Genomic DNA, 23,923 nt, shown 5'->3' with positions numbered 1-23,923 from the left:
CACTCTTTGCCTTTAAGTAATGTGGCATCTAACCAAGGAAAGGGCTGAAAATTGAGAATTAGAGCCATGTCATCTAAGGGACCTCAATTATACTCCACATGATTTCTTTTCTACATTATGGCTGTATCTTTCCAATTAGCCATTCCCAAGTGAACCCTGGGGACTTTATCCATAAAAAGACGTTTCAGGATTCAGCTTTAAAAAAAAAATTAAAAACTAAACAAAGCTATCAGGAAATCCTCACCAGAAACGCTGAATGATTTCCTTATGACTAGAGGGATTTTGCCAAGATTCTCTTTAAGGTTTACTTAGATGGAGCTCAAGTAAGGCTACCATATGGAATTACTCCGTGTACAGGAGCCTGACCTAGAGCAAAATCTGAACAAAGCAGAGATTTTGTCAACTTCCAAACCAGTGGCTGTTTTGCATTTCTCCTACACTGGATCTAATTCCATCAGTAAATACTGCACATATTAGGTTATAAAGCATAATTATGAAAAGGCCAAGCCATACTAAATAAGGTCAACTATTCTGATGGCACAAAGTGAAACAAAACTTCAGGGCAGTGTCCTGGCCTCCTTTGCAGCTTTTCAGTTGGCTGGCACCTGCAAGTTTGCATCTTTCCTGCTGTAACTGGAAAGATTGATCACAGGAAGCCCAAGCTACTTACTTAAAGAATGTCTCTTATAAGAATCCATCTGGTTTCGGGGGGAGGATGGGGAGAGCAGTGATGATCGTTCCATGTGATAACCAACCTAATGAGCTTCAGTAGGTTTCTGTTCAAATGAGGAAACCTTAGGAATTAGAAGTGTTCCATCTTAAATATTTTGTCATCTTCATAGCTATAGAATGGCTACTACATCTCACTCAAAAGAATCCAGCCTAGAATATTACACATTGTATGGAGTTGAACTTCTATTTTTCTTTCTTAAAAAATCTAATGGGTGGAGTGAAACATTTCATGGGCATTTTAATGGCAAATATTATAACTTTGATAAGTATATGAAATGAAGTCTGTTAATGTTGTTGTTTAAAATAGCTGAGCTTATCAAAATAGACAAACCCTCAAACAAGTCAAACAGTATAAGGAGAAGCAAGGATTCTAACTATATTGTTCTCTTTGTGTGAGTTCAAGTTTCCATGAAAAGAAGAGGAATATCAGAAATTTTTAGGTTGCAATAATGTGAAAAAATGGCATAAATCCTTATGAGATCACATGAGTTTGTCTTCCTCCTGCATTTTGGCCATCTGATCTAATACAGTGACACTCTATTTTATATAACGGAGAAAAATCAACACCACCCCCACCACTAACCTCACCCACACTGCAAATATGTACCCTAGGACCTAGTCAACAAAACAATCAGACTAATATATCTTTCCAGTGAACTGATCAATTCAATCAAAACAATCTAAACAACTGACTAAACTGACTACTTGTTTTGTTCATGTACACACCATTGGACTTCGATAAAAAAAATTATTCCTTTTAAATACTTAAGGGAATGTAGTTGCCCATAAGGAGAAAAGTTATTACGTAAAATTATTTTCAACAAAATAGAAGTGAAAATCATTGTAGCTTTGTTTCTAAACCATTCTTGGATGGTGAAGCCCTAAGATAAAGCACTTTTCAAGAATTATAGTGAAAGTGGCCAATAAGCCAGCATTGGCTAACCCTTCTGTGACATATTTAATGGGCTTTGTAAAACTGCTTTATGGAAAGCACACAAAACACTGTTTTCAATTCTTAGAGCGCTGTGTGAATCTCTCCCAGGGGCCCGAGTGTGGATCCTGGCTGACAGTTTCTAGGGCAAACGGGATATGTGAGAAATCCCTGGGGAAACACATCAGACACATTCAAAAGGAGGTTCCAAGAACTACTGGCAAACTGTTTGGTAATGTCCCTAGCTCTATATTGAAAAAGCAATTTAGTTTCCAAAAGCTACGTTATTTTAGCACATCTTTTCTGTTAAGGGTCTTGTGCCTAATACTACAGATTTGTCTTTCAAGAAATAATTCCTATTTGAAACAATATGATATAAGGATCAAATATTAGATTTGGATTTAGTGAGGTCTAGGTTTAAATCTTCCAACTAGCTTTGTGACCATGGGCAAATCACCTCTTCTCTCTGTGTCTCCAGCTATAAAAAAAAAAAGAGATGTGATGATTATCTGTAGCACCTGCATCATGGCATTTTTGTGAGGTTCAAATGTGATAATGTATGGAAATTGTTTTGCAAACTAAAATTCTATGTGTTAGTGATGATCATTTAAGACTCATGAATCCAGACCAAAAAAATGCATATTGGTAACTATATTTTAAACCAAAAAAAAAAATCTTCACATAATAAATACATTTTATGCACATTAACTTCAAATTTACTTCAGAAAGCTATTTACAATATAAATAATTATAAATGGGAACACTCTGCAAGATATTGTTGACGTTGCTAATTTTTCTCTACATTACATTCCAAAGTAAAACCTCCAGCCACAGGTGTTTTGCCACAGTGTCACTAGAAACTATATATTGCAAGGCATGGCATTGGAAATATCAGAGATCACTTTCTTCCTTTAACAACAGAACCCTTTCTTTTTCTCTTTCTGATTTCTTTTTCTTTCTTTTTTTTTAAATGCCAGTCCAAAAGCAAGCCTGGAAAATCATATGTTTTGAGGTTCACTTTCCTATTCTTCACATGCTGAAATGTTGCCCTTTGGGAAAAAAATTTTAAATGTTAAATAATAGTAAAATAATTTTCCAAGCAGATTTTGTTTCCTTTGCAATGTAAATACAATGAGATTTGTCATATAACATAAACTCATATGTAATTAAGTGTTATTTTCAGGTTACAGATCAAGTTAGATGACCACTAACACCCCTTCCAACTCTGACATTCTATGCTTTTGGGTCCCAAGTTTGTTGATTAGGACAAACTCACCCACAGATGTCTGAAAGTAAATTCCCATTACTTAGTTCCATCCAAGCAATTTTTTAAAAAAATTATACAAATTTGGTTTGAATTCCTCAGACAATTTGGGAATTCCAAATTTTCCTGTGCCTTGTCAGTTTATTAAGAAACATGGCATATAATTATCTTTGTTTTTATTTATAATGCTTGAGTGTTTGCTTACATTTCCTTGTGGCATTCTGCTGCAGGAACTTTTTAGAAGCTCTCATTTGGAAATGAGCATGTCTTCCCCTCTTGGAGCCAACCACTATCTGTATAATCTTGCACACAAAAAAATGAGCACCACATTGAAAATCCACCCTCTTCCCCCCCTCAAAACACATACTCTCATACAGATAGAACTCATCTGTTGTGAATTTGTTATATACCATGATGATGATTTGCTTTCTGAATATAAACCAGGTATTTCAAAGAGTTAGCTACCTGAACTCAAGTCCCTAATCACAAAAACTGACATTATGTTTTGGATCATTCCACCTAGTCTTTGGAGTACTTTAGAATTTTACATCCATTATTCATCTATTTAGAAAATAGTATGTGTTTCCAGATGGATTGTTCCAGTAAAGGGGGAGAAGGGGTTTTGTAAATTTTAGAAATTAAAGCTCTTTAATTGCAAGAGAAACTAGAATAGAAATGTATGCAACCCTCCCGTGTAAGATAAGTGAACCAAAAATAGCCATGTCTTTTGATATTCTAAATCCAATACAACAACTTAAGTAGGCATACATCCAATATTTAGCCTTCTCAAGCCCCTGAGTCATTCAGTGAATAACACAGAGCTTTTGCTCTTAGTTTTCATAGAAGCAACCTGGAAATTTACACAGACCCAATTCCAGCTCTTGAGAGGGGGTGTAGACAAATATCCTCAGACACTAGCTATGTGACCCTGGGCAAGTCACTTAACCCTGTTTGCCTCAGTTTTCTCATCTGTAAAATAAGCTGGAGAAGGAAATGACGAACCACTCCAGTATCTTCACCAAAAAAACCCCAAATGGGATCATGGAGAATTGGACACGACTGAAACAATTCATCAACAGCAAAAAAGCTAAATATTCATAAAACTGAATGCTTAGATGTAGCCACTGTTTATTCTTTCTAATCTCTTTGCTCTTGGAACATAGGCTTAGAGCTAGAAGGTACCATAACAGGTCAGGTAAATCCAACCTCCTCATTTTACAAGTGAGGAAACTGACACTCATAGAGGTTATTTGACCCAGGTTTTGAGGAAATATGCTTTAAAAATCATTATTACAAAGAATCCATGGACATTTTTCTAGTTTTGGTTAGCAACAACAATAATAAGATTCTACCTGGTTTCCAAAAGAGAACATACCAATTCTGGGTGAAGGTCACCTTTCTCCACAAGGCTTGCCACACAGAAAACACTTAATAAATGCTTCTTATTTATTCACTCATCTCACATACTGTATAAAGCTCACTAGTAAGTGAGAGATCTCCACACCAAAGCAATAGATGGAATAGGTTATAAAGTGAATTAAGAATTTGGACAAATGTTGTTATTCTCATTCCTCCAAGTATCATTCAGTACAAATGGGGCAAAGTGGTGTTTCTGGGATAACATTAATGGTAAATAATTTATAATTCCATCTCATCGGCAGTGTCACTTCAATAGATGTCATATTATCTAGTAATGAGTAACTATGTATAGAAATACAGGCATATTCCATTCAACACAGTACATCAACCAAAAAGTAGAGATTAAATTGATCCTGAAATGTCTGCCCTGGTTTAATGGTGAGGCTAATGTTATAAATTAGAAAAATAACAAAGAAAATTTTACTGCATCTTCCACATTCATTAACAAAGTGGTTCCCCCATCTCCAAAGGAGAATTCCTTACATTACTTCAGCTATGCAAAGTTCTGAATTAAGTAGGAGGACAGGCCTAAAAAAACGCCAAAGAGAAAGTTTTAGTGTTATTGGCAGACACAAAATATAGTGCCTATTATTCCTAAGATAGTATAAAAATTATACTTCTTTGTGATTAGTGTTTTAAGATACTGCCTTTTAAAGTTCAATGCCATGGTTCTCAGCATTTAACAAAGAGATGGAAAACTAAGATTATAACCCAAGACCAGTCAGAGCATAAATTTAACGGATCAAGCTATTGGGGCCCTATGTTTTCCATTTTATATAAAACACAGAAAGTACACAGATAGTGTCTACACAGCATGGGGAACATAATCTTGTGATAAATGTATTGATGAAGACTAGAAACAGTTTACTGCTCTCTGTATAATGCTTTACTAAGGTTTCTGCCAGAGTGAAACAGCGGGACTTGTTCTGAGTCATTCTGACCTTGGTATGTTGCTAAACACAATAACAATGCTGTATATTTTTACTCCACTTTTCCCAAATTATATTTTAATATTAGGTGATAGGATTGTTACTAAAGAACTATTGATATCATTGGTATGTTAAAGAGAAAAAAAAATGTGCTTTTAACTGGGCCAACCAGAATTTTCAACCAAGATATAACTTGGACAATCCATGTCTTTCCCTACACATGCTGGTCTTTCCTTTCTTGCAAGCTTTATTTATTCAGGCTGCTCCTATCTATAAATTTCATAGTTTACTTTCTCCATCTATTAACTAGCCTCCACATAAAAATTCCACCCAAATTCCTTTAGGGCCAGCCTTTCCTCTAGCATAAGTTCATTTTCCTTGGTTCTTATGTTTCAACTACTCTTTCTAGCATCTGTCTATGCCATATTCTGTAGAATGTGTACACATCAGTAAGGGCCCATCTGTACAAACTTCCTTTCTAAAGTAGGCCATATTCACTAAGTATTTCAGCTTACCCATATCTTTGGCTCTTAATTCTCACACTCACTTTTGCTAAATCCTTAGCACTTCCAAAACATCCTTTCTCTAACAAAGTTACCGGAAGGCCAATGCAAGTACCCCAATATGGTCACAGTTCTCCAAAAAATTATTCTGTTTTATGATTTATGCATACATAGATTTTTTTTTTCAGAATTCTATTTGTTTTAAATTAGGCATTGGAATTGTTTTAGATGATACAATTGGTAACAAAAATCATTCATTTACGATGGTCTTTCTTTGTCTTTATAACACACTAAGCAACTCAAGAAATACGTCTGTCAAGAATTTTCAAAGAATTTCACCATTGCTTTTGCTTACGATGGGCCAGTACTCAACCTTCAGATCACTATCATTCAGGACCATTCCTGCCTATGGACTATCAAGTGTAATAAATGAATAAATGATAGAGGTATATTCTAAATCTGTTTTGTGTTCAGGGATGTATTTTCTCTTATAAATTGTAGGTTAATTCCCCTAACGCCTAATACTCCTTAAAGGAGCCAAGAACTCTGTGCCTGGAGAAAAATGAACATCATGAAAGATGGGTAAAGAATAAGTTTATGAACTACCTCCCTATGCCATCTATAACATTCTCTATGGATTTCTAGAATATATTTCATTGAGCAAAGTCAGTGTTCTCTCTGAGATCTAAATTTGGTTTTCTTCTTCCTTCCCCTGTCAAATCTCACCATATACATTTGACTAAGTCTAAACATGGGTGTCAGAATTGAACATACCTGGGAGATTCAAAGGATCTTCTTCAATTACAGGCCAGCCATAGTGCTGTGGGAGTGGTACACCACCCAGAAATTAAAATTCCTGTCATTCCCAAGGCATGATGGATCAAACCAACAGAATCTTTCAATTAAATCCAATTTTCCTGAACTAATGAATCGCAGGACTCTAGAACAGCAAATTACCTTAGAGATAGGTTATCTAATATAACTTCTCTGTTTTATAAATGATCAACCTGAGAACTAGGAAAGATGGTTATATAATCTACACAGGTTCACAAAGCAGATTAGTGATAGAGTCAGTAATGGAGCCTAGGTTTCCTGACAAAAACTAGTAATATTCGTCAAGAGTCATGTGATCTTTCTTACTCCCCCAACATTCCTCAAGAAGCAGTATTTGTCTTTAAAATAGAGATCAACAACAAATCCAAGTAGGCAAATATTGCAATACCTTGTCTGTTCCTTCTTTCAGAACATTACATCTCAAAATCCTGTGCCTTATTCTAAGCTTTCGACTTAAACATTCTCTTGAAACCAGATTATTTCTTCATTATACTGGCTTTCCATGTGTTTTTACATTTGCACAATCAGATTTAGCAATGTTTTCAAACACTTCCAATCATTTCACGCAATAACTCCCTTGTTTTTCTTAATTACTTTTCACACTCCCTCTCTATCAGCCTTGTTTCCTGGTGGGTTGTATTGTAGCTGTTTTTTCAAAAACTCTTAATGTGTTGATTACTAATGGCACACACAGTCTGAACCTGAAATGGTCTGTTCTTGGAAATCTTTTCGTTTATCTCTGTTTCTGGTCTCATTGCCTCCTCTGAATTTCTTTTAATTGAGTGCCCTCAATTCTTGGTGCATGTTCCAATGTCTAATTGTTATTATTTAACACAGCCCCTTACCTCTACGTCAGTGCAATCATATCCCTTTGTATGACTCAAAAGCAGAATGAAAATTGCCACTTCCTGATTGCTTCTAATAGATACCATGTGAGAAATATGTCCAATGCTATATCCAGAACCATATCCCTAATTTATGCCTAGATCAAATGTGTCAGAATGACTAAGAGATCACAGGAAAGAAACCCCTTCTCTGAGATCTCTTATTCATTTCTTCGGGGAATAACAACAACTTCTTCAGATCATGAAGAAGCAATCACACGTTAGGGTTAAGAAAAGTTACCCATTTTTGGCATGTGTATTTTATGGTCTACATTCCAAATTTTTGCATGTCAAGGGTGCATAGCGGCTTTGTGAGTAGCAGTCTGGGCCCATGCAGCTCACTGGGTCTTCCCTCTGTGGCATTTCCAACTAGTACCCATACAATCTGCATAAATTGCTCATTTGATCTACACTGGTATTTTCGACGTGACTTTATCCATTCTGGCTCCCATAAATCCCGGGGGCAACTTACAGGTTCACTTTAACTCCATTCACTGTAACCCTGAATGCTAGTGCATTTCTTATTTTTTTTACAGTAACATGTGTCAATTCATACCCAGTAGCTTCAGTAGCTTGGGTTATTCTCTCTAACATACTGTGGTATATTAAATGCTGGTAACAAGGGCATTAAAACATATATATGTTCCAACTATGTTTCAAAGATATCCTTAAAGCACAAATTTTTTTTTTAGAAAAAAACATCAGCTCCCATTGGTTATTATAACAGATGTCCCTTTGTGTCCTTGTGCTGGGTCTTGCTGCATTCTTAAATGAGAAGTTACATCAAAGTGGGAGCCGTTGCAGCCCAAGGAATAGGTTCTAATGGCCTCACTGTCATACAAGTGCTCCAAGGCATACCCAGTTAATGTGTAAGCATGCTTATCAAAATACTGCCGGTGAGAACTGTAATAGTTCGGAGAGACTGCCGGATGATCTCCTACTGTCTGATGAGGGGACATGTCTGAATGGAGATAGTCTTTAGCTAATACCAAGCTGGATTTAGAAATACGATCCGAGTTGGGACTGCTTATCCTAGACAAGGCTGTGGGGCTGCTGCCATAGTCATTTTCATGAGGGCTCATCATCTTCCCTTCTCTTTGTTGAAGGTGCTCACATGGGGAAGTGTTGGCAAGAGAAGGGCCATGGCAGACCTCTCCAGTCAGCTGCGGCTGCTGGTAGTTTGCAAAACAAAGGGAGTGTTTTTTCCCTGCTCCATTAATGGCAGCCAGTTGGTCAGGAGGGGCTTTCCGGAGCTGCAATCTGTTCTCTTCCTCTTTAATCATCTGCTGGGTGGCTCTTATCAGAGTTTCAATTTTGCTGGGTTCATGGGGGCTGCCCTGGTACTGTTCAGCACGATAGCGGTCACCTGATTCGCTGGCAGACCCGGGGTCTGGAGAACTGACCACACTGTCTTCATCCCAGTGGCCTCTCCCTAGAGAAAGACCCACATATGGATTAAACACTAAGCAGATTCTTAGTAAGAAAAAAATGTGGAAAATACACAACATAACATGTTTCTAAAAGAAAAACAATCAATCAATCATTTAAAGATCAGGCACAATGCAGATACATACAGCAGAATGAATGACAAAAAGTGTTCCAAGAACTAGGTTCCAATCCTGCCTTTTATATTTACTCTTTGAGTGTTCCTATACAAGCCCTTTAACCTGTTTAGGCCTCAGTTTCTTCATCTGTAAAAGTAGTATTGGAGAGGCGGCGCTAGGTAGCACAGTGAATATAGTACCAGCACTGGAGACAGGAGGACCTAAGTTCAAATCCAGTCTCAGACACTTAACACTTACTAGTCGTGTGACCTTGGGCAAATCTCACTTAACCCCAATTGCCCTGCCCTCCCCCCTCAAAAAAAAGTAGTATTGGAGTAGGAAGAATTAGGGGTCCCTTCTAGCTCTAGATCTAGAAACCTATGACTGATCCTAATTCCTCAGAAGCTCTGGAGTTAAACATAATATGTCAAGTTAACCAGAAAGTAATTGTAAATGAAGGGAAAGATTATGTCAAATTGGAAAGGGCCCCCAGTCTTAGAGTCAGATGATGTGGGTTCCAAGCACAGCTCTGCTCATCACTACATACATGCATGACTCTAGGCAATTTACTTGAACTAACTGAACCTCTTACTTCCTTACCTGTAAAATAAGGAGACTAAACCAAAATTCATCACCTTTCAGCCATCCTTGCAATTCTGTTTCCCACACTGAGCTAGGTTAGATATTGTTAATAAGATTTCTCTATTTAGAAGAACCCACTAAAGCTTGTACATTGCTGGTAGAGTCATCAAGAACCTGGAGTCACCTCTGTACCACTATGAGGAATTAGGTGAGCATATAAGAGCAGGGATGGCTCTTCTCAGAAAAAGCTGTCTACATTCTGGAAATTCTAAATATATCTTAAGTTACTATAAAATAAAGCTCTTAGATTTATTTGGACACTACTTGGTATAAAATAGATGGATTTAAAATCAATATCCCTCTCAAAATCCATACAACATGTATATTTCATTAGAGTTGGCATCTCATAGTATCAGCTCTTTCCAACTCAGCACTATCATTTTGGAACTTTATCCAAGCAAGAGTGGAAAAAAAGTCAAAGGTAGGTAGAATGCTTCTTTAGGATTTTAAGGAATAATGCAAACACAGAATGTCTCCTATAGAAAATCAAATTCCCCAAAGAGTCCAAAGCCAATATAAAAGGAAGGAAGAGAAACATAAAATCATGCAGATAATCTGTAGACTGAATAATATGGCATATAACATCATAGATTTAAAGGCTATCTAGTCCTACACCATTCTTTTACAGATGAGGAAACCTAGGCTCAGACACATAAATGACTTGCTCATTAACACACAGGTAGTATGTAGCAGAGCTGAAATTTGAATCCTGTTCTCTTGGCTCCAAACCCAACAATCTTTCCACTGGATCACCCTTCTCCTATAAGATTTCTACAATTATACTATTAATTGCTCCAAATATGTCCTTGCTACTTTTTTTTCCTTTCTAGTATTTCCTTCCAGACTACAAGTGTTGGATACCTCCCCCCAACATCTGTCTTGTCAGTGTAACTCACATCTGTATAATGCTTTTAGGGTTATGTACAGTGCCTGGCATACAGTAGGCACTTAATAAAAAAATTTCTTCTCTTTCCCCTTCCCCTTCCATGAAATCTACTTCCATTTTATAAAACAAGACAAAAGTGGAAAATAAAAATGGAAGAATTGGAAAGCAAATTATTAGGGTATAATTGGGGGGTGAAGCAGCAGGGGATTTGATTCATGAAGGATAATGTAAGACCCAGGCTGAATTTTTATCATGGTTAACCTATTTAAAATGCTCAATACACTGAGGGGGGTTCAGGAAACAACAGCAGCAAATACTAGGGTCTTCTAATTAATCTCTGAGTTATTGTCTACTTTTAAAAAGATATGAGGAAGAATTCAACAGTCCTTCCTGAACTCAACTTTGGTGGAAACAAATGGACATCTGCTTACTCCCTGTCTACTCTGCACACCTGTCCAAAAAACCCTTTTATGACACTAAGCAATTTAGTTATATTCTCCATTTTCCTGAGCCTGTAATACCATTCAGCTTCCATAGAATAATGCCAAGATGAAAATGTAAGTATGCTCTGCATGTCATAATATCCTTTAGTCCCAGTATTCTTTCTGAATGATTTTCTATATGGCCAGGGTACTTTTTATATTTTCCTTTCCAAGGGAGCACAAGAATGCAAAAGATACACAACAGAATCAAAGGGCTATCAGATCACAAATCCAGAGCTAGAAGGGTCTCAGAAACCATCTCTCCAATTCCTTCATTTTACAGAAGAAGAAACTCAAGGCCCAGTGAGGTTAAATAACTTGCCCAAGGCCAGAAAGGTAGTAAATAAGAACTGATGAGATTTGAACTTTGGCCCCTTACCTACAAATACAATACTCTGGATTTTAAGGTACTTTCTTCTCTCTCAAAAACTCAAAATTTGACATACATTAAAAACCGGTCTGATTGGTATTTTTAGTGTAGATTTAATAAAAACTTCTGTTCTTAGCTTTGTTACTACCTCAAGCAGTACAGAGCTGCAAATGTATAAATCCAAAAGAAAATCATTTGGACTAAGAAGTATATTCCCACATCTAGAATGCCATACTTGAAGCCTTGAAACTTATGATTCCATCTCAGCAGAGACTCTGCTAGTAGGAATATTGCTACTACTAATAGCTCCATCATATACTGCTTGAAGATTTGCAAAGAGTTTCATATACATTTTTTATTTGGTACCTACTACTCTTACCATGAATTCTGTGAACGGAGGTTATGTGTGGCATGCTGTTCTCATAGGCTTCTCTGCTTTCTGGGGAGGCCTTGGTTAGGGGCAATGCTGAACGAGAGCCCCACCAGGGCTCTCTCCCAGCTTGTGGGGTGCCAAGGAAATATCGACCTGCCTCGCAACGGCCTCCTTCACAGGCCTGGGTATGAAAATGTCTATCATCTGTCAGCCTGGAATGGTCAAGTGCAAAGCCATAGCAAAGAGAGGTGCGGTCTGAATACTGTCTATAGGCACATGAAGCATCATGCTGGGAGCTGGGCCTTTCCGAGGGGTCCAGTAACTGTGGAGATGCAGTATCTGTGAGTGGGCTTCCTCCCCACTGACTGTCATGATCCGATTCAGATCTTTCGGTGTGGAATCCAGAATACTGGAAGACAAAATAGAAGAAATATAAGTTTCTAGGAAAACTTATATGAACTGATGAAGAGTTAAGTAAGCAGAACCAGGAGAAAAATTTACAAAGTGAGCACAATAGTACAGAAGAAAACAACAATGAAGGACTTCAGAAGCTATGAAATTGATCCAAACATTCTGGAAAGCAATTTAAAATTGTGGTAAAAAGTAACTATAGTGTCCATATCTTTTGGTTATAGATCTCACTTCTAGATATATATCTAAAAAGATCAAAAAGGTTCTAAAGTATCTAAAAGTTTAAAAATAAAAGCACTGATATACTCCAATATCCAGCATTTTTTATGTTGGGAAAGAACTGGACACAAAGTGGATACACCTTGATTGAGAAACAGTTCAACAAATTGTGGTACATGACTGTGATGAGATATTAATTTAGTAAAAAATTATGAATATGAATAATTCAGAGAAGCTTAGGAAGATGTCTCTGAACTGATGCACAGTAAATAGAACCAGTTTAGACATGGCCATGTCTTGATTTATTTAGCTTTAATATATTTCTTTAAGTAATTATGTTTTAAAAAGGTAACTTCTTTAAGAAAGAGTTCTACCAGGGATAAAAGAGACTGACAGCGCTGTTTTTTTTTTAATTGATAACATTTTTTATTTGAAAAGAAGCTTTTGAGTGGAAGCTAGGTGGCACAGTGAGTAGAGCACTGGCCCTGGAGTCAGGAAGACCTGAGTTTAAATCTGACCTCAGACACTTAACACTTACTAGCTGTGTGACCGTGGGCAAGTCACTTAACCCCACCTGCCTTGCCTCCCCTTCCCCTAAAAAAAAAGACCAAAAAAAAAAAAAGAGTTTGGGACAGCTAGGTGGCGCAAGTGAATAGAGTACTAGCCCTCGAGTCAGGAGGACCTGAGTTCAAATTCGGCCTCAGGCACTTAACACACACAAAAAAACTAGCCATGTGACCTTGGGTGAGTCACTTAACCCCGACTGCCCTATCTTCCTCCCTCAAAAAAAAAAAAAGCTTTTGTAAAATTTTAGTGAAACAATTAGTAATATCCTATCTGATTCAAATATTCTTTTACTATGTGATTTTGGAAGAAGTCATTCTTATCACAAGATCTTTATGAAAGTATCTTTAAAACACTCCAAAGGGGGGAAATTGGTTTACCTGAATCACTCCTGGAATTCAGAGTTTTGCAAGCATTTCCAAAGCAAAGAAGCACTAGAATAAATCTAGAATTTGAAGCATAACACCAATGCCTCTCAAGAACTCTTTTCTCAGGATTTAAACCATTACTATATAGGCTAAAGCATCTAATGACATTTTCTTTACACTTTTGTAACTGAAACTTCTTGGGTGAGGTCTAACATGCACCAGTCACTGAATTATTCTATAATGAATAGCAAGGTTTAGGCATAATTCCACTTTTTTTTTAACTTTGTAACTACATTTCCACTACTATAGAATTAGAGAATCCTAAATCTTGGAGGCATTTCAGAAACTCACCCCATACTCTAGGAGAAGTTCCCACTAGAACATCCTCATAGAGATTAGATACACATGTTTTGTTTGGGGAACTACAAAAAATCCTAACAATGTATAAAGTTCAGAATTTTATGCAAATTCCAATTTACAATTTTTCCTTCACTATTTCAAATTATCTTATTAATTCTTTGCCATCTTTATGAATGAACTACTAGTCTATTCTGTCAATATGACCAAAAAGAGGGCTGAAAATCTCAGCTCCTTCAGCACACAAGGTTGGTGCAAATGGCGACAGAAGTCTGATTACCCACATTGAAGCTCTTCAAAATCCCAAACACCTTTTCTTTTAACAAACTTCAAGCCTGTCTTTTCAAAAGAAGAGGCCACCTTCACGTTCACCGCAGTAAGTGGTTAGCTAGTGTCCACCCTCTTCCCCATCAGCAGGGATCAGAGTTTCATGCATGTGCCATACAGAAGTCGTCACCATATGCTTGCCCTTGGAGAAATTCAAACCATCTGTGCTTCTCCTAGAGAGGGGTTGCTGGGATTCTGCTTTGTTTTTATAAAAGTATAAACCTGGCCTATTTCTGAAGTGCTCCAGTCAAGACTTTTGAGTCCTATTCAGAAAGAAAAAAGCTTAGCCTGAGTGCATGTGAGAAAGCACTATTGGCTCAGGGTAAAGGAACATTCTGTTCCTCATTCACAAGAAAAATTCCACATGAGGCAAACCCGGGCAGGCAGGCACGAGGCAGGCACACCAGGGAGACACTTCAAGAATACACGAAAGCAGAATTTAGAGACTAAGGGTCATGCCAGTGGCTGCGAAACAATAGCAACAGATAGGCTGCCCTGGGATACAAATAGCCAGAAGTGGGATGGTTCACTCCAAGTAAATATGTCATATTGACTTGGAGAGGAAGAGACACAAATAGCAACAAACCCTTCCAGGTGGCAGCTAGAATTCAAAGAACAGCCCAAAACCTGACAATCTGTGTAGTATCAGCCTGCTGAGCCAATTCTTCTGCTTTGGGATCAATTCCACTAGATTATAAATTCCTTGGGGCAGGAAATATGCCCTGAGGGCTTAATATAGAACCTTTCCATCCTCTTTCCAATATCCTCCTCCACCCCAGTTGGAGAGAGAGAACCTTCCTAATAGCAGGTGCCAAATAAATGTCCATTGAAGATAATGAATAACAACTCACATTTATGTAGTGGCTGTATAGTTTGCCAGTAATTTTGCCCACAACAAATTGGAAAAATAGGTAGATTATTGTTCCTACTTTACCAATAAGGAAATAAAGATTCAGAAAGAAGGCAAGGAACTCCATGAAAGTTCCTCAGCTTTTAAGTCAAAAACCATAATTTGTATCACAGCTCTGACACTGACCATCTATCTGTGTGACCATGGGCAACTCAGGAATCATAGATTTAGAACTAGAGACTTTAGAGTCCAACAAATTTAGGTCTCATCACTTAATCTCCGTATCTCAGCTTCCTCATTTGTTCAATAAGGATAATATTTGCACCTCTATATCGGAAGACTGTTATAAGGAAAACTTAATAAACATTAAAGTTCCATCATTGGTATTATTACCCCAGTGAAAAATTGTGTCTATTATTTGAGAACCAATTGGAGAGATTCCTTCAATGCAATTAAATTCTATAAGCATTCATGAAGAATTGTTCTATATTTATTTTCCTTTTTTTTTTGGAGGGGCAATTGGGGTTAAGTCACTTGCCCAAAGTCACATGGCTAGTTAAGTGTCTGAGGTGAGGTTTGAACTCAGGTCCTCCTGACTCCAGGGCCGGTGCTCTATTCACTGCGCCACCTAGCCACCCCTTGTTCTAGATTTATTGAGCTTTTTTTTTATTTTTTAAAGCAATTGGGGTTAAGTAACTTGCTCAAGGTTACACGGCCAATTATTTCTTGGTGTGGTGCTAAGTATCAGAGCCGGGATTCGATCCCAGGTCATCCCAACTCTGGGGCTAGTGCTCTTACTCACTGTGCCACCTGGCTGCCCCTAGAGATTTATTTATTTGTTTATTTATTTCTTTTTGGAGGGCATTTGGGGTTGTGACTTGCCCAAAGTCATATGGCTAGTATGTGTGTCAAGTGTCTGAGGTCGGATTTGAACGCAGGTCCTCCTGACTCCAGGGCCAGTTCTCTATTCATTGCACCACCTAGCCACCCCTAAAAGACATGCTATTTTACTTTTTTTGCTTTTTTTTGGAGGGCAATTGGGGTTAAGTGACTTACCCAATGTCGCATGGCTAGGGATTTTTTTGTGTGTGTTAAGTGTCTGAGGTCGGATTTGAACTCAGGTCCTCCTGAGTACAGGGCCAGTGCTCTATTCACTGTGCCACCTAGCCACCCCGAGCTTTTAATAACTATAGGCAAGTACTATAGGCAACAAATATGGCACAATGAATAGAATGCAGGGCCTGGAGTCAGAAAGATTTGTGTCTGAATGTGTGAGTCTAGACAAATCAATTAACAGCTAGCTCCCTCAGTTTCCTCACCTATAAAAATGGAAATAACAGTACCTGTCTGCCAGAGCTGATATGAGGATAAAATGAAAGAATATTTGTAAAGCCATTAAACCTTAAAGCACTATAAATGCTAGTAATTAGTATTATTCTTAAGTGTCAGCTACTATTCTGTGTGCTGAATACAAAAACAAAAAAAAAAAATGACACAGTTGCTGCCCTCAAGGCAGTGACCAGGTTGATCACAAGGTTATGAAATGTTAGGCCATAGGAATTTCTGAAGACTATAAAAGGTGTTACGATTCATGTTAGTAGAAGTGTAGACAAAATCACAGATCCTCCCAGTATTCAAATATTATTGTTAAGTGAACCCAAAACTAGCAAGCATCAGAGTTTAGACTATAACTGTAGGTATTTTGAATCCCCTCTCAGGGCTCGTGAGGCTATTTATCATGCCTCTGTAGTCTATTACAATATGCAAATTTGCATGTCCATACAGCTGTACTGACGTAGCTAGGTGGTGCTGAGGATATAGCACTGGACTTAGGGTTCAAATTCTGCCTCAGATATTTACTAGCTAAGTGACCCTGAGCAAATCACTTAACCCCTATCTGCCTCAGGTTCTTCATGTATAAAATGAGGATTTTACCTCACAATGTTGTTGGAAGGGTCAAATGAAATAACATATGTAAAGCCCTTTGCAAACTTTAAAGCACTATGTAAAGACTAGTTATTATTATTATTATTAAATCAATAGATATTAACTGAGGGCCTGCGATATCCAATGCACTGAGTAGACAATAACAGGGTAAATAAAGTTGAGTAGGACAAGGTCTCTGTTATTATTGAGCTGATGGCCTAGAAGAGAGATTAGACATGTAGACACACAAATAATTACAATAAATGACGAATACATAAATGTAAGGTAAACACAGTACAAATAGTAATGTGGAAGTGTAGTGAATGTGGATTTTCCCCCCAAATAAAGTTCTATGTAAATTCAGATTATAAGAAGTAAGCAAAAATGGGTTGATAGAATATAAACTCCTTGCGGGCAGGGACTGTTTTCCATTTTGTCATTGTATCCCCAGTGTTTAGCATAATTTTCTACACATAACATTTCCTTAATAGCATCTTGCACAAACATGAGCTTAAAAAATACTTGCTGAATGAATGAATATGATGGCAAAAAGACTTGTAGAATTGGGTGCCTCAAAAAAGCCTCAAGAACAATTACTGAAGAAGACATGGAAATTTGAGCTTAAAAATATGTGATCAAAGAGCCAATATCAACTTGTAGGAGGAAAATATTAGGCTTTAAAGTGTTAGTCTATCATTCTCCTCCCCCCAAGTTCAAAACTGCAGAATATGGGAGCAGCATTACTGGCAGTCATTAATCCTGAACATGAAGAATTGTTTATCAGCATCATTTCCTTGAAAGAAGGAAATTGCAATGTTACCTAAAATCTTGCTATTCTTCCATATTTTCTTCTTTATAGCATAGTTTGCATTTGTATCATCTTTCAATGAAGGAATTGTCATGTTACAAAGCAAAATAAAGTCTTGGTTTGTACAGAATAGATTGAAAGAGTAATTCCACTAAAAAAAGATCTTTAATAAAATTCAAATGTGTGCTAACAAAATTTAAGCTTAGAACTACTTTTAAATAATCATAGACTACCATCATATCCCCACTCCCTATTTAAATATAAGGTATATAAAATCCAAACTATGAGTACCTCAAAATTTCAGGATGAGAACTGAACTGAGAGATGAATGGGAAACCCATATTCTAGTCATGGTTCTGAGTTATTGATTTGTTATGAGACTCTGAGAAAGTCATTTTATTTAATTTGCTTTAGTTTCTCCATCTATAAAATGAGGGTGTCCTATAATCTCACAGAATTTTCCCCAGGACCAAATAAGAACACTATATGTAAGCACTGAAAAGAGTCTAAAACACTAGATACATGTAAATACCAGATACTTTCATTTTATGAAAAAACTGGTGATCCCACTAAAACACTATCAGGTAAAACCGAGGTTTTCCTTTACTGTGTTATCTGGAGGGTTTGACATTATCCTCCAACTCCCACCCACCTCTACCACCACCACATATGCTGTCATTTGCCAAATCTTGCTGTTTCTGCATCTCTCTTTCAGTTAGACACCCCCCCTCTCTCTCTTGGACTTCTGCAATAACAAACAAAGTTCCCCCAAAGTCATTTTACATAATGAATCCGAGTGACATATTATCTGATTTCGAAGGCTGAGGAACCACAAAAGTCTACTTCTGAATCAAAAAAGAAATATTTAGATCCTATATTTGAATTAGGCTCCACAGATCAGTCAATGCCCTCTCACTCAAAACTAATATATGCTCATTTTATTGTACCTAGTGCCATTCTTTCTCCTGGAAAGGTGATTTTTATATTGAACATTTCTCACAATATTAATTCCCTTCTTAATCCCCCCACCTCCAATTTTTTTCATCCCTCAAGCTTGACTTTTCAAAAAGTCACTCCTTGTTATCACTTTTATTTAATTGGTCCTGACATGTAATTTAACAGACTTAGGGCATTCGTGATAAGAAAACGCTAATGGACTGCAACTCATAGTGTTAGAAGAGTCTCCTGGGGGTGCTGAGAGGTTAAACTTGCCTGGGGACCAACCATGTTACAGAAGGCAGGGCTTAAACTCAGGCTTTTTGGATCCCTCTCTCCACCAGGACACAACGCCTCTATTGTGACCAATTAAGAAAATAAATAAAGATATTCAACTGTAAAACTTGCACCTACTAAATATAGGTGACTGCACTTCTGGCAGAAAAGGCCAACCGCAGTCACAATGCCTGCTGCCTCTCAATTTGGGCTCCTAATCCATGATACAGCTGTGCCTCCCTGAGGCTTAAACTGCTTTCAGAAATTCAGGCTCAGTCTATCAGCAAAAAGGCAAATGATTTGGGGATAAAGGTTTATCCAAAAATGGTTATTTTCCCAATAGATTCCTTAGGAAGGCGTATTTGAGCAAGACAGACTAGGCTCAATTCTCACTGGTTAAATAAATGATAAAACTCATAAAAGATATTGAGTGGTATAAAATCCCAGCAAATTTTCCCAAAGGACCTGCTTTAAACCAAAACACTCGCTCTGGGAAATCCTTCCTGGATACTTCCTCTAATCAAGCCCCCAATCTGAAAGGAAAGTTGTGCAGTAGGTATAGCCATGCACATTCCTCTTGGGGTAATATGTTTAAGATTCATGCTTCTCTCAACAATGTGTTGTAGGCAGGTGCTCGGCATTCATCTGGATATGGAGGCAACAACCCAGCTCAGGAAAAATGCCAGATGTTCATATAATAAACGTTACAGTTATCTATTTTTTCCTGGCAGCTCATTCAAGTTTTTATCATTTTTAGCTATAAAATATATAGTGAAATCCTCTTATGGTAAAGTCCTTTTTTCCATGAAAACTTTCACTATATCAGGCGTGAGCAGCTTTCTCCTTGATTTGTGTCTTAACCATGAGAAAAAACATCACAGATGCAGACTGCATTGTACTGAGAACATATGCATGCTTTTAAATCACTTTTATCTTACTTTTTACTAATGTAACCCTGAAACATAAAATATGTTCTTTTTTGCATTCACTGTTATGGGCAGAACAGATGGTGAAAGGGTTAGATTAAAGTAATACAGCATGTCCATTAAAATAACCCCCACTGCTGGTGATTCTTCATTCAAACAGGAGTCATGTTTACTATAAGAAAAAAGACTTTTTCTTTAGCATTTGGAGTATTCTGGAAGTTGCCAGGAGTTCCTTAAGGATAAACATAAGGAGAAAAAAAAGAACTAACATCAGAATAAAATGCATTTCAAAAATACTATTATAGAAGTTGTTTTAGTAATCAGAAAGGCCAAATAAACCCACAGGCCTCTTATAAGGCTAAACTGTCAACAAAGGTAAATGTAGCTAAATTTAGTAAGAAAATTTTGGAAAAGATTATCTGACAAAAGTCATTTTGAACCAGAATATTGTTTAACATTTAGGAAGTTTAACTGAAACTGCAACAATGGGAGAAACATAATTATTTTTCCACCTCTATCAGGTCTATTTTAATAATTATTGTATGGAGTGTCTGACACCTTATCATTCACTAAATGTATTATTGGTAAGTAGTAAATATTGTTCTCTGTGGGGGAAAAAAACAGCCTAAATGTCTTTACCCCAGTGAGATAAATAGAATATTCCTTAAATGGAATATTTCTGAATGCAGTTGATGTGTTAATATGGTCAATGGCCTTGAAAAGCAACTGGTAACAGGCATTCACAGTCATCTAAAATGATCCATTTAGAAAATCTGGGGATAATTCAGGTTGCTCTCATGATCTCACAGTACCTTCACTTTAGAAAATGCAAGCTTATTAGTTAAGATTATCAGTAATGTTTGCTAAATCTATTCATTACATAAAACCACTGTGGAATTCAAAATTTTTAAAAATCTCCAAGAAAAACTAGAGTATACATTCCGGTAGCAATGAAATTCAATAATAGAGAGGACACTGTTTTGATTTTTATTCAATATAACTGTGGAAGATGACTGGCCAAATGACCAATATTTAAATTACACATAGATTCATGGCCATTTCTTCCATACCTCTAGAGAAAGAGTTCTTAACCTGGGTTTGATTTTAAAAACATTTTGATAACTGTATTTCACTATAATCAGTTTTCTTATTTTATGCATTTAAAAAACATTATTCTGGGAAGAGGTCCATAAGCTGCACTGTACTGCCAAACGTATCTGGGATACATAAAAGGTTGATACTCTTTTTTCTTGAGTATAGATAACCACGGCCAATTTTCCAACATATAATTTTAATAAGATATATCCATGTTAATTACTTGCACAGTCAATATATGTTCATGACCTTAGGTTTGTTTTATTTTAATCTATACTTCAATCTTTTTTGTTTGTTTCTGAATAGAATCAGGTTCATTTCTATTTTACCTGTAAAATCTTTGAATTATTTCATCAATAGGGACATGTGTGGTTTTTAAGCAAATTGTAAATTTAAGCAAATTGTAAAGGCAAATTGAAATAGCAGAGACTTTTCCTTAATCCGAGTCCTTGCAGTAACAAAAACGTCTCTGGGATTCAACCCATTCCTTTTTCTCACAGAAAAAGTAAGCACAGTGTACATCTCATTCGATGTCAACGTGATATGCAGCTGGAAGGGAATCGGCAATCTGGAACCAAGGGCCAGATTGACTTCCAATGTAACTCTACCAGGATTCTCCTCTAGGGTTACAAATGGAGTGAACTGGATCCAAAACCATAAAATCCATTCCTCGCCCCAACTTCCCCCCACCCCACCCACACACACAACACTCCAACAACAACACATTTTTCCAAAGGTGAGAAAAAAAGTTCTAAAAAGATATACTTGCTTAGACTCTCTTACACAGGCATTACCCACAACTATTTCATTCTAATGAGTTCACCCTGCCCATGGGTGGAAATGATAATGCTTGCCCATCCCAACTTGTCGAGATAATACAAAAACATCTAGAGACAATTGGGCAAATCCCAGTTTTCCATGACCAGTAGCACTAATTTTAATAGTAATCCTCATCCATAGCCAGCTTAGGGCATGAGCCAGAAGCACTCCACTCTGTCCACCCATTCCTCCAAGTCACTATCCAATTGCCCGCAACTAAGTGGCAGATTAGATGGGCTTGAATGAGATGGGTACAGGTGGTGCCACCTGCTCCACCTCTTTTAGAGAAGCTTTATTTGGTCTCTTAATGATTTATTCAAAGGCTGAGGGAAAAGACAGAAAGAAGACATGCTTGGCGGTATAAATGCACAGGGTCTGTTCTGACTGTGCTGGCAAACTGGCAGCCACTACTAAGCCCATCCCCTACCCCAAACCTGGAGGAACAGTCCATGAGATTTGTAATTTTGAGGAAAAAAATGGAAGCTTAAGTCACTATACCAAATTAATCCCTTTCAAACAAACAAGATATATAATTTTCTTTTAGTCTCATTTAAAATTAACAAATGTTTCTATTTTTTTCTCCTTCTGAATCAAGCAACAGAAGATACTAAAGTTAAAAAAACAAAAACCCAGAGCAGCAAGAGATATCATCTATTAAAACATACACATCACAATCTTGTTTTTATGGGGTAACACAGTGTAATACAGGACAATGTGCTTACAATGTCTTCCAGAAATATGAGGATGAATGAATGAATGATCTAAGATAAAAATGTGAGAATTCCTAGTTATGGATGCTTAAGGCCTACTCTTTAAAACCTTTCAAAGGCTTCCATTAGTGGATGAGTGAAATCCTCTATCTGTAAAGTCAAAGGAGGCACAATCCATCCCCTTTAAATTTTGACTGGAAGAATGCTGTTTTAGCAGCAGCAACAGTTCCATAAATTTAGTCATAATGAAATCTCATTGAGCAGACTTTGTTGTAATAAACCTTCCTTATTACATTTATGTGTGGGATATATGTATGACCATGAAATATATGTGTCTACATGGGTTATCTAATGGTAAAAATATAGCTCACAGACGGCATAGATAAATATCTCTGGAATCTGGCCCACACCTCTCCAAGGGAGACTGATTTTTGCTTTGAGGGCAGGAGGAGAAAGGTCATAACTGGATACTTGCTCCTTCCTTGAAGTGTATCAGGCTTGTCACTTCAAATACTGGTTGTCTAGGAATATGGTTTTTAGGGATTCAAAAGTTGTCGGCTCTTAAAAGGAGGGTGGAAGAAGTAGCTCTTAGCTTACACTCACCAGTTTCGCTCCTTCCACCAAATGAGTTATACAAAAGACCAGTACAAATTGTAAATTAAATGTAAACTCATTTACCCAAACAAAACAAAAGTTGGAGAAATTCTATGAATTATAACTTAACAGAAAATACACAAGAATGAGCTCTTCTGCTGGGAGTGAGACAATATCTTGGTTTAAACCAAAAGACAGTGCCCAATCTGACCCAAGGGGAAATTCTGTCTCTGAAGTCTCTAGGGAAGCAATCTGGAAACCAAGAAGCCAGCTACTCATAAATGTCTGCAGATTCTCTTTGAAAGAGTCTCTCTCTTCACATTATCTCTACGGAAGAGTCCCTGAAACCACATATGAATCTTAACTAAAAGGCTCTGGCACTAACTCTACTCTTATATAGGTATGCAGTGAGTATCACCTCAGGATTCTTTCTACCCTTTAGGAGTCATATCTTCCTCTACAAACCTACAAGCCCCCCCCCCAAAAAAAAACCCCTAGGTTTATTTAGAAGCCCAGTTACATTTAGAGTTTCCAGAGCCCTGCTCTACCACCCATTCTCTGGGGAATGACATGACAAATTCCAAGCTGATAAGTAGGAGAGGTTCTTTGATTAAATTGGTCCTGCTTCTTTGCTACCTGGCAAGATCTTCTTGCTACTCCTGGCCACAGTACCCTGCAGATTGGAAATACAAAAGTGTTTCATCTAGATTCCCCCAACCTGTGTTAAGCCCTCTTTCTAATGCCCTTCAAAACTGACAAGACTTCCCTTCAACCCCTGGTCCATAGCCATCTGCTTCCACCTAGATAACGCAGTGTGTGGTAGGTGGAGAGAGAACTCACTGACTTTGGAGTAAAGAAGTTGAGTTCAGATCTCACCTTTGCTACTAATATTACCTTGCACGAGCCTCTTCTTTTTCTTTAATTCAGTCTCTTCTGAAATGAGA

The 23,923-nt window shown here is 37.3% G+C and overlaps 1 protein-coding gene across 1 annotated transcript in view; it reads right to left on the bottom strand.

Moving 5' to 3' along the window:
• Positions 1-2,608: 2,608 nt before the first annotated feature.
• The window catches only part of SIM1 (SIM bHLH transcription factor 1), an 84,915-nt gene continuing 63,600 nt past the window's right edge, over positions 2,609-23,923 (bottom strand). Inside the window, exons 11-12 of the mRNA XM_069077164.1 lie at positions 11,800-12,202; positions 2,609-8,928 (exon numbers count right to left, since the gene is read on the bottom strand). Of these exons, the coding sequence (XP_068933265.1) occupies positions 8,198-8,928; positions 11,800-12,202 (1,134 nt within the window). The 3' untranslated portion in view covers positions 2,609-8,197. The remainder of the gene's footprint in view (positions 8,929-11,799; positions 12,203-23,923) is intronic.

The sequence above is a fragment of the Petaurus breviceps genome, unplaced genomic scaffold (assembly GCF_028583685.1).
Source record: "Petaurus breviceps papuanus isolate PSGF00001 unplaced genomic scaffold, PetGlider_PUasm1.0 90977, whole genome shotgun sequence".
Lineage (NCBI taxonomy): Eukaryota > Metazoa > Chordata > Mammalia > Diprotodontia > Petauridae > Petaurus > Petaurus breviceps.
This window is presented reverse-complemented; position numbering and strand designations above follow the sequence as displayed.